The sequence below is a fragment of the Carcharhinus amblyrhynchos genome, chromosome 26 (genome assembly GCF_965287045.1).
Source record: "Carcharhinus amblyrhynchos chromosome 26, sCarAmb.v2.hapA, whole genome shotgun sequence".
Taxonomy (NCBI): domain Eukaryota; kingdom Metazoa; phylum Chordata; class Chondrichthyes; order Carcharhiniformes; family Carcharhinidae; genus Carcharhinus; species Carcharhinus amblyrhynchos.
The window spans coordinates 8,747,839-8,763,345 of NC_137349.1; the positions used below are offsets into that span (position 1 = coordinate 8,747,839).

Genomic DNA, 15,507 nt, shown 5'->3' on the forward strand with positions numbered 1-15,507 from the left:
CAGCTGAACAAGTCACTTATTCTAACACAAGTATTTTCACTTGCTCTGGATTACTTAGCTTTTTTTTTAACAAAACCAGAGACTTCAGTTGTCCAGGAATCAAACCCCAACACAAAAGCTTTTTTTTAAAAACATAAAACCCGTTTAAAGTGGATGTTTTACTTTTACAGACCTACACCTCAAGAAAGTGGTACTAAGGACAGTAGGTAAGGGAGTGTCTGAGTTCTGTGCTTTTAAAATCACGCTGGGTGGTGTGCAGGTGACCATGTTTATAATTGTTAATAATTTTTAAAAGAATGGGGAGGGGAATCAAAAGGAATAAAAGATCAAATTAAAATTGTTCCAACAGCCCTTTGTTTGAAAAGCGTTTAATTCTGCTTTTGCTTTACGTTCTGTGAATAATCAATGTTGTACATAAATATAACCCGAGAACTGTTTTCTTGGCCATGGTTATTTACACAACTAACTGCATCATCAAATGAGTTTTAGGCTCCAGTTGTACGTATGTCACGAGCTCCCACTATTCATGAGTAGCAAATGCCTCTAATGTGTAGCAGCTTGTTCAGCATCTTGGTGTTTGAGCTGGACACCCAATCCCTTCCTTCGTTCCGCTGCAGCCTGCCCTGCAATTAGAGAATCATACAATCTCTACAGTGCAGAAGGAGACCATTCGGCCCATTGAGCCTGCACTGACAACAAACCCAGATCCTATCCCCGTAACCCCACATATTTATCCTGCTAATCTGCCCTGCCACTAAGGGGCAACTTAGCATGGCCAATCAACCTAACCCGCACGTCATTGGATGTGGGAGGAAACCAGAGCACCCGGAGGAAACCCACGCGAAATGAAGAGAACGTGCAGACACCACACAGGCAGTGGCCTGAGGCCGAAATTGAACCCAGGTCCCTGGCGCCGTGCCGCTATCCCCCTCCTGAAGTTGATCCCTCTTTCTGGGGTACAGTGCTGTCAGCTGCTCATGTCTGAGCCTGGGCAGTCTGTGCATGGCAGCTGACTGTTCACCCCTTTGGAAGCAGAGCTTGGAACCGGAGTACACCCTTGCCCAGTGATTCTCCTGAACTCTCTTTCCAACAGGGCTCATTGATCAACAGCTGGAGACTGGAGCTCTGGCTGATCCAGGTTCTCAAACTGGAGCTGACTATCTAAGTGCTTTTGAATAACCGTGTCACTTTGATCATGATGTGGTTGTGCCGGCGTTGAACAGGGGTAAACACAGTAAAAAGTCTGACAACACCAGGTTTTAGTCCAACCGATTTATTTGATAGTAAACGCACAAGCTTTCAGATGATGAAGGGACTAACCCGAAAGCTTGTGCGTTTACTATCAAATAAATCGGTTGGACTAAAACCTGGTGTTGTCAGACTTTTTACTTTGATCATGTACATCATTTCTAAGCTTCTTTGTGCCAAACTCGGCTGTAAAAGCCTTTGGCCAGGGGAGAGAAACAATTTTCATGGTTGATGCTGGATTTCCCTTGTACATATTTTTATGGCTTTTTTTTCTGAATTACATCTTCTAAGATGGAGCTGAGCAATGCACCTGGACAATTATTGGCATCTCTCACGCCACTTCTGCTTAACCATAATTTAAAACGATGGCTGTGTGTCAGGGTGACACTTTTATGTGATAGTAAGCTTGTTGGATTAACCCTCCAGCTTCTTCTTCTTCTTCCTCCCCCCCCCCCCCCCCCCCCCCCCCCCCCACACACACACACACACACACACACACAATGTTTTGTTCACTCATGGGATATGAGCATCACTGGTAAGGCCAACAATAATTGCCATTCCTAACTGCCCTTGAGAAGGTGGTGGTATGTGTCACCTTATACCACTGCAGTCTGAGGAGTGTGGGTACGTGCACTGTTAGGAGACAGTTGTAGGATTTTGACCCAGTGATAGTGAAGGAATGGCGATATAGTTCCGAGTCAAGATGGTGTGTAATTTGGAAAGGAGTGTTCCCATGAACCTCCTGCCATCGTCCTTCTAGATGGTAGAGGTTGCATGTTTGGGCTGTGTTGTTGAAGGAGCCTTGGTGAATTGCTGCGGTAAATCTTGTAGATATGGTGCACTGACAGCAGTCACTACTCTAATCAGGCAGCGCTATATAAATTTAAACATTCTTTTTCTAATGATGAGTGGAGTTTGTATGGGCTCTGCTCTCAATTTACCTTTGATCATTTTTGAGTTGCTGGTTCAATATCAACCAAGTGGGTCTCATGGTAGGTCACTATTATATAGAATACTAGTATACTCTTCTATAATGTCAGAAATGTGAAACTGTGTGTAATTCCTCCGTTCAAGTGTGTTTAAGGTGATATAGCCCTTAAAGCAGTGTCTTAATTCCTGTTAGTAAACTTGACTTTGGTGGGAGTTTAATTGTTTGGTGAGGGAAGCTTACAGATTGCAAGGTGCTTGCAGATTCCTGGCTTGAGGTCAGAAGTAAACAGACCAGAATGCCAGCTGTTAGTTGTGTTAAAGGCTTTTTTTTTAAAGTATGGTATCTGAAATGTGGCAAAGTACTCTCAAAAGCTAATCTGTAGACCTGAGTGGGTTCTGTTTCCCCTAATCTTAGGCTGACTAGAAGAATGAATGAAAAGACAAGTGAAGCAAGAGAGAATGGTCCATAGAGGATGCATATCTTCATTCAGTTGCCTGCTTGGTTTGATGTGTCATAGAGAGCAGTGAAAGTTAACAGAAGATTAAAAAAAGTCACCCATCACTGATGTTCTCTTTTTTCCCTTGCTGTTGTTGTTCATTTTATGGCACAGTTCCTATATGGTTTTTCGTATGGCCACAGGACAATTTGTGAGGTTATCTTCCCAGTTGCTGCACATCTGTACACAGATGCACCTTGGAGGGAACCTTTCTCACCATATTCGGGATGGCTGGCTGGATGGATACAGAACTGGCTTGGTTATAGAATAAACCTCACGATGCTCTGCTTCTCCAACTTTCACCCCAAGCACGTTAAAGAAACTATCCCCTATGGACAAGCCTGTCATTAAAGTGCTTGGTTTGAGGTTTGGAATGAACCTGTTGGAGATGAGAACATTGGGATTATTTAAGGAACACTTGAATGCTTTGGTGAGGAGATAAGGTTTCTTTTTGAATAGACAAACTACGTTGGACCAGATAACATTGTATCTGTCTGTGATATTTGCAGGATGGCCTGACTTGTCTCTGAATTAGATCTAACTACTCTGCATCTTTGTCCTTTTGCCCAGTTGGGCCTTAGCCAGTAAAGTGGCTTTTAAAATGCACATTTCAATGCATTACCACAAGCTGCAGTAGGTCTCCTTGTTTCTAGAGATGTTGTAGTGACATGACCAATGAGAAGACTTGGGTACAGTGTTTTTCATTGTGATAGGGACATACGGAATCAGCTCTGGGCTTATTTTGCAGTCAGTCAGCCTTGGAGAACATCACACTGAGAAGGCACATTGTACCTGCATAAAATTCAAAACCTTTCTTACTTAAAAACCCAGACCCTTGTTTTGTTAACTTCCTTCCAGTCACGGCAAAATTCAAGATGGGTATTTGTCCATTTCTCCTCTAGTTTGGATTTAGATGTACTTTGCAAGACTGTGGCCTCTGAGCCAGAGGGTAATGGGTTTGATTCCCATTCTAGCCCCTTGAGATCTTGTATTCTGGGCTCACATTCAATCACAGTGCTGGACAGGTGCTATATTGTCAGAAGTGCTCCTTTCAGATGAGACAAGAAATCAGGAGCCCGTCTGCTTGTTGAGCTGGATGCCGAAGGTTTAAAGTCCCTATCCAGAGAGGACAAAGTTTTCCCGATACCTTGCACAGTGTCAGTACCCTTGACCAAAATCAAGAACAGCTGAACTGGCCATTTGTACATTTGGTGTTTGTGAGATTTCCCTACGTATAAATTGGCTGTCGACTTTTCTTGCGTAACAGTGACCATTTCAAAAGCAGTTTGTGACTTGTAAATGGTATTCGGTGTCCTGGGGACGTGATAAGACGCTATCTCATTTGATTTATTATTGTCACATGTATTAGCATACGGTGAAAAGTATTGTTTCTTGTGTGCTATACAGATAGAGCATACTGTCCATAGAGAAGGAAAGGAGAGAGCGCAGAAGGTAGTGTTACAGTAATAGCTAAGGTGTAGAGAAAGATCAATTTAATGCAAGGTAGGTCCATTTAGAAGTCTGATGGCAATAGGGAAGAAGCTGTTCTTGAGTCGGTAGGTATGTGTTTTTAGATTTTTGTATCTTTTTCCCCTCTTGGCCTTTTGGCTAAGATCAAGTGTAGTATTGACATACTACGCTTGGTTGAAGTCAGTAGGTTACATTTCAGCTTCATTTGAAGCAATTTTTTAAAGCGGCGTCTCGGCCTTTTGGCTAAGATGCAAATAAGATCAAGCCTTGGAGGAGGAGCTATACCTACTCCAATCAGCTTGGATCATTTAGATCAAGCCCTTGACAGGACGTGAGAGCCCTGTCTTGTCAGCTTGGATCGGGAGTGCCTCAACTTGTTGGGACTCTGAATTGGATTTGATTTGATTGGATTGGAATAAAGTTTAAAAAGAAGATGGAAGAGAGAATGTCATGGTGTTTGGGATCCTTAATTATGCTGGCTGCTTTGCCCGCACAGTGGGAAGTGTAGATGAAGTCAATGGATGGGAGGCTGGTTTGCATGATGGATTGGGCTGCATTCACGACAGTTTGTAGTTTCTTGCGGTCTTGGTCAGAGCAGGAGCCATACCAAGCTGTGATACAACCAGAAAGAATACTTTTGATGGTGCATCTGTAAAAGTTGGTGAGAGTCGTAGCTGACATGCCAAATTTCCTTAGTCTTCTGAGAAAGTAGAGGTGTTGGTGGGCTTTCTTAATAATAGTGCTGGCATGGGGAGACCAGGACAGGTTGTTGGTGACCTGGATATCTAAATACATATTTGAAAGCATGATCTTGAAACTTGTTTAATAAGGATGAAAAATAAACAAGCTTGTGCTGGGCTGGTCACCAGAACTCCAAACTAATTGTTCTTATAATTAAATCATATGGTGGTTGCTGTTGCTGTAAGTACAGGACCCAAACCATATCACAGTACATTGCTCAAGTGAGTTTCAACAGCCATTTAGCCATGGAGAAGGCAACACAGCTAGGTTTGATCATGTTCTCCTGACTTGTCCACTCTCACACTTTCTAACCAAAGTCTCTGAATAATGATTGGAGTCTTGGCTGGCTTTGTTTCCCTATGTATCTCTCCTTGCCATGGAGCACTAAGGCATCACTCCTGTCTCCTACTGAAATCAACCAACTCAGCACAGATCAGCAGTGAAAGCTAAGAACTTGTGGCTCTTACTGTGAGAGATTGCTGCTTGGGGTGTTTTTGGGGAGAGGATTGTGTTGTTGTTGGGGGGGGGGCAGTGGGGGGATGCAAAGCCTATTTTCTCATTACAAAATCAAAAACAACAGATGCTGGAAATCTGAAATGTAAAACAAAAGCCCCAGGAAATGCTCAGTAGGTCAGGCAGCATCTGTGGAGAGAGAAACTGCGTTGATGTTTCAGGTCAGTCAGTGACCTTTTTATCAGAACTTGGGACAGTTAGGAAGGTGATAGGTTTTGGGCAATTGAAGGGAGAGGAAGAAGAACAAAAGTAGGAAATTTTAAATGATACAGAGGTTTTATTGTACAAAACCAGAGGGAGCGATAAAGTAAAGTTTATTTATTAGTCGGACAAGTAAGGCTTACATTAACACTGCAGTGAAGTTACTGTGAAATTTCCCTAGTTGCCACAGTCTGACACCTGTTCAGGTCAGTGCACCAAACCAGTACGTCTTTCAGAATGTGGGAGGAAGCTGGAGTACTGGGAGAAAACCCACGCAGACAGGGGGAGAACAGGCAAACTCCTCACAGACAGTGACCCAAGCTAGGAATTGAACCTGGGTCCCTGGCACTGTGAAGCAGCAGTGCTAACCACTACGCTGTCATGCTGCCTCTCTCACCATTGTACCGACAATGGGACAAGAAGCAAAATATGTGTCTAGATGAGGTGTGAGTAGCCATGTTCTGAACACAAAGAAATTAAGAAAGAAACAAGAGGTGGGAGAGGGAGAACCCAGCAAATAAAAATTAAACAAAATGGGGGCAGAGGTTATGATGTTAAAATGTTGAACTTATTGTTGAATCCAGATGGCTGGAAATTATTATTAGCTGTTGTTGGTAGCTATTCTTGTCTTTTGTTTTGGGGGAAAAGAAGTGCTTTTAATCAATTCTGCTGAAGTTGATCAATAATGTATTTGTGATATCACCTTGATTAGTAGGGGCAGCTGTTGTAAATGACTCTCTGTACGAGACTATGAGAATTCTGTATGAGATTAAGCACATCCGGATGTAAGCTCTTGAGATCCCACATTCTACTCCAGGGACCACTGGGGTTTAGATCTGCGATACTAAGTGAAGGTATTGCACAAGGGAACAGTTCTCACTATAACTTGTTTAACAGATGTCAGCAGATTTGATAAACGTTGCTGTCAGAACCGCAGCTTACCACGTGTGCATTTCAAAGAGAAAAATCAATTATTGCAGAATCTCTATCCCCACCGAAGCGAAGAGGGCTATTCAACCACAGTAGCCTTGATCTTTCCTTGCGTGATGGACGCACTTGTGCACATTTCAGTAAAGGTTGCTGGTTCACAATTGGTAACAAACCTGGAAGATTCATTTCCTCTTCCCAAACCAAAGCACGGAAGGTATTCAAAGCATTGAAGCTGCCTCAGATGAGGCTCATGAATCTAAATAATTGAATGGTGTACCTCCTGGTATTGGCTGTCCGTTTCCATGGCATGCTCTGCCCTTGGCCATTGAGCAGAGCCCCACCTAACTGTCAAATAAAAGTGACATGCTGCATTGATTAATGAAACATGCCAGAGACAGAAACACATGCAAGTGAATCTGCCTTTTCAGTTTATATTTTCAGTAAAGTCTACGTATCTTGTTAGTTCCTTTTTAAAGGATGCACTGCATCAGTGAAAGCAACTTTGCATTGCCATGACCTAGTTTTATCTATACCCTATAGCACTTTAACATGGAAGTTTAAAACTGTCCTTGAAACATTTTAAGTATCCAGACAACTGTGCTTTTGGTTCTGAGTTCCTTGATTTATGGGTCTAGTTTATCCCATTGGATTACCCGATTATTACCGCTGTTGCCAGGTTAAGTTGTTGCAGGGTATAAAGGCTTTAATGTGTCGCTTTTGCCACTCATGCACTTGCACCTTTGCTGTTGTGTTCTCACTGGCTGGAAGCCCCTCATTCACTTGGCATAGCTGCAATAATAGTGCTGCCTGGCACCCTGAAAGGGGCAAGTTAACTGCACTGAGAATGAACCAGAGTGGCTCGTTGGTCTGTGATGAATTCATTCAAGCTAAAATACTTTAACCCTGTGTTTTTCTTTTTAAATGAATTTTGTGGGTGAGGATGGCAAGAGAGCGAAGGTGCAGCCCTAGATTTCCGTGCTCCCTGTTTCCCCTGTGCAGTGTACTGCTTACCTTGATGGACTTGGAGGAGACTCTGTCCTGCCTTGGAGATGACTCAGTCCTGCCTTGGAACTATGAAATTTTGTACCGCTGTCTGCTCGGCAGATTCCAAAAACATTTGGGCCCTGGGTGCCACTGGAGTTGGGAATTCCCATTGTTTACGTTGTCCAGTGCTTGGAATGCTTTGGTCGCCACACTATTCAGGCAGAAACCACCACAACTATCACTTCACTTCCCAAAAACATATTGTATGCTTTCTTACCTTTCCCTGGACATGGTAGTATTGATGTAACATGATGAGTTACTAATCTGGAGAAACAAGAGTTTATATTCCACCATGATATTTTAAGAAATTTAATCCCTTTTTTGTAAAGCAAGCTCATTCCTAATTGCAGAAGTGACCTTGAGACGCTTGTAAAGAACCCAATTGGTTCATTAATGTTGTCCACAAGAAGAAACCTATCCGTATCCAGCCTGGCCTACAGGTGACTGGAGGCCCTCACCAATGCGGTTAAATCTTACCAAGCAGGCCTCCCAGTTGTAATTTACTCCAGGGAACATAGCGATGGAAGCCTTTCCAAAGTGAATTTCTTAAAACTATTCTGGAAATCATGTTGCCCCCACACCCTACCCACATCCCCCCACTCCCCGCTGCTGCCATCTCTATGCACACTTATAGCATTAAAGCAATGTTTTAAAGCTTCCTCCTTGTTGCTGTTGGTTTTAGACCTTCGCGGAAACGTAGGGAACTGGGAATCTTTGCGAATTTTAGTGTTCCGGACGTGACCACACCGACCTCCATGAACAACGCGTCTGCCACAAAATCGCCAGAGGAGGAGTATCCAAAATTGATGGAGAAAGTTTGGATGAAGGAGTCTCTGGTGATCTCCAACTTGCGTCATTTCTCGGGATATCGGATTGAAATCCATGCATGCAACCATGATGTGGAGAGCGGAGGGTGCAGTGTTGCAGCCTATGTCAGTGCAAGGACCATGCCCGAAGGTAGGGGAGAAAGTATTCAAATTCCTGTAGCTTCTACTTGGTTGCAAATGAAAGGAGTTCCCAGTATACAGTGATACACAAATTTTTACTTAAATATGTCCAAGCTGGCAACTGAGTTGAGGGAGAAAAAGAGAGATATCATGAATCCACAACACAGAAGCACAAGTGGGGAGAGACTGCAAGTACATTGTGACTATTGATAGAGCAGCATTGAATAGTGAATGTTGATATAACAATTAAAGTAAGTAACGTTGGCAGTGAGGTTAAGGTTTGTGATGTTGTGCATCTGTCTTACAGAAATCTCAGGACTGCCAAAGATTGGTGTTGGGTCAATAAATCAAACTGCAGTGTAATTAGTAGGCAAGTGGATAACGTCGTGTTTGGGTTGCTTTCTCTTGAAACGTACAGGATTATTCTTGTAAAAGCAAAGTTTATTTATTAGTTGCAAGTAAGGCTTACATTAATACTGCAATGAAGTTACTGTGAAATTCTCCTAGTCGCCACACTCTGGCGCCTGTTTGGGTCAATGCACCTAACCAGCATTTCTTGCAAAATGTGGGAGGAAACCAGAGCACCCGGAGGAAACCCACACAGACACAGGGTGAACTTGTAGATTCCACACAGACAGTGACCCAAGCCGGGAATCGAACCTGGATCGCTGGCACTGTGAGGCAGCAGTGCTAACCATTGACCCACTGTATCACCCCTACACTCTGCGCTGACCCTGAGGCGTGTCCAGATATTAGCAATACAGAATGATGAATTTAATTGAACATCTTGGTGGCATTTTTACTTAATTAATGCTGATTTAAATTTTATTTTTAATTCAATTTGCTGGTAATTGGGTCATCACGCACAAGCTAATTTTGCTGTCAGTGGAAAGAATGAATGAGCTTACATTCACAGAGTCATTCACATTTCCAGAGTCTGTGAAATACCTCTGAAATGTCAGCAGATGCAGGAGCCTGTTGATGAGGTTCCTCAAACAGTAATGACATTTTTATTATTGGGCGACTGAGGTGAGTAAGTAACCCATTGTAACGTCCAGGGCATCACACGTGGCAGAGATGACCAATTAGCTCAAGTAGCAGTGTACATCTTGAACTTTAAATGTTTTCTGGAATATTGGAAAGAAGATAGAAAGACTTGTGTTTATATAGCACCTTCCAGATGTCTCAAAGCTCTTTAACAGCCAATGAAATACTTATAAGTTCATAAGATATAGGAACAGAATTAGGCCATTCGGCCCATCGAATCCACTCTGCTATTCGATCATGGCTGATATTCTCTTCATCACCATTTTCCTGCCTTCTCCCCATGATCTTTCAACCTATTACCAATTAAAAATCTGTCTAACTCCTCAAATTTACTCACTGTCCCAGTATCCACCACAGTTTGGGGTAGCGAATTCCACAGATACACAACCCTTTGGGAGAAATAGGTTCTTCTCAACTCTGTTTTAAATTTGCTACCCCTTATTCTAAGACTATGACCTCTTGTCCTAGAATGCCCCACTCAAGAAGCATCCACTCCACATGTACTTTATCCAGACCTTTTATCGTCTTGTATACTTCAATTTGATCTCCCCCCATTCTTCTGAATTCCGGAGCATATAGGCCTAAACTGTTCAATCTTTCTTCGTACGACAAACCCCTCACCTCTGGGATCGGTCTAGTGAACTTCCTTTGAATTGCCTCCAGTGCCATTATATCTTTCCTCAAATAAATGAATCAGTTTCCAAAAAGACCTCCAAACTACCACGGGTCTGTTGCTCATGTTTAACTGGTGCTGACAAATAACGGCAATGAGTTTGTGGTTGCGTTATCCACACAGCAAGGTCCATCCCCAGTTGTAGAGTTGTCTGGAAGTGCTGAACAGGTCTCCCCTCGGGGATTGTGGTCCTGGAACCATGTTCCAAGTCCCTGTAAACAGGGCAATCTGCTCTGTGTGATATGATGCGCTGCGTCCAAACAAATTCCCCAAATGGCTATGAATGTGCATCAAATGTACTGACATGTTGAACCATAACCACCAGGCTCACTTCCTGCTCTTCAGTCTGTTTTAGAATCACTCAGTTGTACAGTTTCCTATCTCCCTCAGCAAGAAGAGTTACACCCCAGGTTAAAGTCCAACAGGTTTATTTGGTATCACAAGGTTTTTACTCGTGGGTTCAAGCCCCGCTCCAGGGTCTTCTGCACAAAAATTCAGGCTGACACTCCAGTGTGGTACTGAGGACGTGCCTGAGGTACCGACGTTTGGATGAGACAGGCGCTGTCTGCCCCTTCAGGTGGGTGCCAGAGATCCAGTGGCATGATTCTGAAGCAGATCAGTGCAGATATCCCAGGTGTCCTATTCAATATTCATCTCCCGACCAACTTCACACAGTCATTATCTGGTCATTATCACTGTTGTTTGTGTGAACTTGCCATGTGTAAATTGGCTGCCAAGTATACACTTCATGTAAGTATTCCATTGGCAGTTAAAGCACTTTGGGACTTCTGGTGGTCGTGGAAGGTACTATACAAATGCAAGTCTTTCTATCTTCTTTCTAACATTCCAGAAAACGTGTAAGGTTCAAGATGTTTTAAAAAATAAGTTTATTTATTAATGTCACAAGTAGGCTTACATTAACACTGTAATGAAGTTACTGTGAAAATCCTCCAGTTGCCGCACTCTGGCGCCTGTTCAGATACACTGAGGGAGAATTTAGCATGACCAATGCATCTAACCAACATGTCTTTCGGACTGTGGGAGCAAACCGCAGCTTTTGGAGGAAACCGACAGACACGGGGAGAGCGTGCAAACTCTGCACAGACAATGACCCAAAGCCGGGAATTGAACCAGGGTCCCTGGCACGGTGAGGCAGCAGCGCCACTGTGCCGCCCACACGTACACTACTACTTGAATTAGTTGGGCATTTCTGCCATGTGTGAGTTAGTTACTCACCTCAGTCGCCCAATAATAAAAATCTGAAGTTGCATCTTGAGAATGCACCTGATTTGTTGGTGAAGTTTGGTTTATACTGTGTCATTGTGTTATTGGGGCTATTCAGTTGAAGTGAGATGTTTTGTTTTCTTTTACAGCAAAGGCTGATGACATTGTGGGCCCAGTCACACACGAGGTAATTGACAAAGTTGTTCATATCAAGTGGGAGGAACCGAAGAATCCGAATGGCCTCATTGTGTTGTATGAAGTGCATTACAAACGCCTTGTGGACTCTGAGGTGAGTGAGAAACATTCTGAATATAATTATCATGTGCCAATTAATAAATTAATTGGACCAGCCGTGTAAATACAATGGCAAGTCAGAAGCTTTGGAGCGACTGACTCGCTGCTGTTCTACCTAAAGTCTGATCACCATGTACGAAATATATGACAGGAGTGTGATGGAACGATCTCCAGTGACCAACAACACTCAAGAAGCTCCAGCACAAAGCAGCCTGTTTGATTGGCACCCACACAGCACTGTAAACATTTATTCCCCCCATCACCAACACACGGAGACAGCAAAGAGAAAAGAACAATAGAGCACAAGAACAGGCCCTTTGGCCCACCGAGCCTGCACCAATGCACGGTTACTATCCCTGTGGTCGCCTCCTGTGTCTTTCAAGATACTCTTTGTACGGTGCTAGTGTGCCTGCTATCACCACCTCCATTGGCAGTGAGTTCCAGGCCCCCACCGCTTTCTCCGTGAGAAATGTGTTTCTCCTAAACGTACCACCTCTCACCTTAAACTTACGCCCTCTCTTTGTCAGTGCTCTTAGGGGTTCTGTCATTTACTGTATAATTCGCGCCTGAATTTGATCTTTTAAAATGTATTACCTCGCATTTGTTTGGATTAAACTTCATCTGACATTTCTCTGCCCAAGTCTGCAATCTATCTATATCCCTGTGACAATCCTTATTACTATCTGCAACTCCGCCAATTTTAGTGTTGTCTGCAAACTTACTAATCAAAACACTACCTTTTCCTCCAGATTATTTATATATACTACAAACAACAACAGTCCCAGCATCAATCCCTGTGGAACACCACTAATTACTGATCTCTATTCTGAAATGCACCCTTCCATCACTACTCTCTGTCTTCAGTGTGTACCATCTACAGGAAACACTGCAACAACTTAGCAAGGTTCCTTAAACGGCACCTTCCTAACCCACAACCTCCAGTGACTAGATGAAGAAGGGTAGCAGATGCATGAGAAAACCACCATCTGCAAGTTACCCTCCAAGGCACGAACCATCCTGTCTTGAAAAGACATCATTCACTGTCACAGGGTCAAAATTCTGGAATTTTCTCCCTCATTATTTTGGGGTGTACCTGCACTGCAAGGACTGCAGCAGGTTGAGAAGATCTACCGTCTTCTCAAAGGCACAGTAAGAAGCCTCACAACACTCACCTGATCATCTGATGAAGGAGTGACGCTCTGAAAGCTCGTGCTTCCAAATAAACCTGTTGGACTTTAACCTGGGGTTGTGAGACTTCTTACTGAGCCTACCCCAGTCCAACGCCGGCATCTCCACATCATTGTTCTCAAAGACAGTTAAGGGAGGGTAGTAAATCCTGCAGCAGTACCCATATCCTGTAAGTAGATTTCAGAAATGTCCACATGGTCTGTTTATTTTCTTAAAATGATGGGAGTGGAGTTGGGAGAAGTTTTTCAAAAACTCAACTGCACACTGCCACTTATTGGTCAGAGGCTGCAACTGCATGTTACTGACAAGCATCTACACGTGTGCTTTGTGTTTTTAATTCTTGCATTCAAGTTTATTTATTGTTGCCACAAGTAAGGTTTACATTAACACTGCAGTGAAGTTACTGAGAAAATCTAGTTGCCACACACTCTGGTATCTGTTTGTGTGCACTGAGGGAGAATTTATCATGGCCAATGCACCTAATCAGCATGTCTTTTGGATTGTGGGAGGAAAGCAGAGCATCAGGAGGAAACCCACGCAGACATGGGGAGAATGTGCAAGCTCCGCACAGACAGTGACCCAAGCCGGGAATCGAACCCGGGTCCCTGGTGCTGTGAGGCAGCAGTGCTAACCGCTGGTTCAACATTTCACGGTCGAATATTGACATGAAAGTATAACCAAAACTTATGACAGCAGGAAATTGAACAGGAATTAGGTTAATGTATGATTTTATAATGTACAGATTATTATCAATTAAACTTCCTGCTGTCTGCACCATTTGGAGCTGTTTTATGTTTTTATGTTGCTATTAAATGCAGATCATGTGTTGCTGCTGGTTACTGAATCTGCTTTTATTAAGCCAAAAGTGAAAACGCTTGTTTCTTTCATCCATGAGAACTGACGTTCAGTATAGTTTACTTTGGTCTTTAATGCAGGAGATGCAACAATGTGTGTCTCGCAAAAGGTACCTTAACGAGCAAGGCTGCAAACTGAAAGTGCACCATCCTGGGAACTACACTCTGAAAGTACGAGCCACCTCACTGGCTGGAAATGGCTCGTGGACTGAGCCCATCTCGTTCTGCATCCAAGATTCAAACACTAGTAAGTTTTCTCCGGGAAGCCAAGTGGCTCTGTCTTTAATCCTGGTTCGATCTCCGATTTGCAGTTCTGTGATAATGAGATCCAAGTCTTCCTAATAACTCCTGAAGGTTCCCAATGAAATCCATGGGGCAGCATCTCCCTTGATCCTGAGCTTGTTCATTATTCCGGCATAAATGTCTTTGATTTGATTTATTATTGTATTTGTATACAGTGAAAACTATTGTTTCTTGCACGCTACACAAAGCATATCACACATAGAGAAGGAAAGGAGAGAGTGCAGAATGTAGTGTTAAATTAGCTAGCTAGGGTGTAGACTTAATGCAAGGTAAGTTTGTTCAAAAGTTTGATGGCAGCGGGGAAGAAGTTGTTCTTGAGTCAGTTGGTACGTGTCCTCAGACTTTTGTATCTTTTTCCCAACGGAAGAAGGTGGAAGAGAGAGAATGTCCGGGGTGCGTGGGGTCCTTAATTATGCTGGCCGCTTTTCCGAGTCAGTGGGAAGTGTAGGCAGAGTCAATGGGTGGGAAGCTGATTCAGATGATGGACTGGGCTTTGTTCACCACCCTCTGTAGTTCCTTGCAGTCTTGGGCAGAGCAGGAGCCCATACCAAGCTGTGAAACAGCCAGAAAGAATGCTTTCTACGGTGCATCTGTAAAAATTGATGAGATCCGTAGCTGATATACCATCCCCTCTATATTGCTAGGAGGCAAAATGTTATTGGGAATAATGGTTACGTTTTCTGAATAGCTCTTAAGAACTTTGAGCCAATGAAGGTAACTTTTAATTTGTAACTGATGGACATCAAAACTTGCATAAGAAAGTAAATTACAGGCCCATTATACGTTCATTCTGGTTGATCCACGGTCTGGGGCGGAATTGAGTAGATGATCCTGATTCTGCTGAAGTACTTCCTGAGGAAATCCTGGCTAAATACTGATTGTATGTTGATGGCCACGAGTTTCAGCTTCCTCCTGAAGTGGAAACATTTCCACGTACACTCTCTGGAACCTTTTTATAGCCTTAAAGACCCCTATCAGGTCATCCTTTTCTTGAGAAAAGTGTTTTCCTGTAGTACCTTCATTCTAGTAGCAGTGGTAAACTGAGCTGTATATTAACAGTCGATTACTGATGTCAGATTACTTGTAGATTTCAAGTCCCTGATCAGAAGAATCTCAGACGATATATCGGGCTCCCCCCCACCCCATCACCCCTATTTTAAATTATGTACCAGCAGATTTTCTATAGCATTGTTTATGGTAAGGCACAGTGGGGGTGGGACAGTGGCACAGTCACTCGCACTGCTGTCTCATAGTGCCAATGACCTGAGTTCGATTCTGGGGTTTGGGTCACTGTCTGTGTAGAGTTTGCATGTTCTCCCTGTGTCTGTGTGGGTTTCCTCTGGGTGTTCCAGTCTCCCCCCACACTCCAAAGATGTGTGGTTAGGTGGATTAGCCATGTTAAA

At 43.3% G+C, this 15,507-nt stretch overlaps 1 protein-coding gene and 1 non-coding gene across 3 annotated transcripts in view; both read left to right on the top strand.

Moving 5' to 3' along the window:
• The window catches only part of LOC145358620 (insulin receptor-like), a 253,370-nt gene that overhangs the window by 217,579 nt on the left and 20,284 nt on the right, over positions 1-15,507 (top strand). The window contains exons 11-14 of one of the 2 annotated variants that reach the window (XM_080212829.1): positions 171-206; positions 8,257-8,531; positions 11,615-11,754; positions 13,883-14,048. In XM_080212829.1, the coding sequence (XP_080068955.1) occupies positions 171-206; positions 8,257-8,531; positions 11,615-11,754; positions 13,883-14,048 (617 nt within the window). The remainder of the gene's footprint in view (positions 1-170; positions 207-8,256; positions 8,532-11,614; positions 11,755-13,882; positions 14,049-15,507) is intronic. The other variant, XM_080212830.1, reaches the window with a different exon arrangement.
• LOC145358943 (U2 spliceosomal RNA) lies at positions 4,264-4,455 on the top strand. The gene has a single exon (XR_013889533.1). It is a non-coding gene; the product is annotated as a U2 spliceosomal RNA (small nuclear RNA).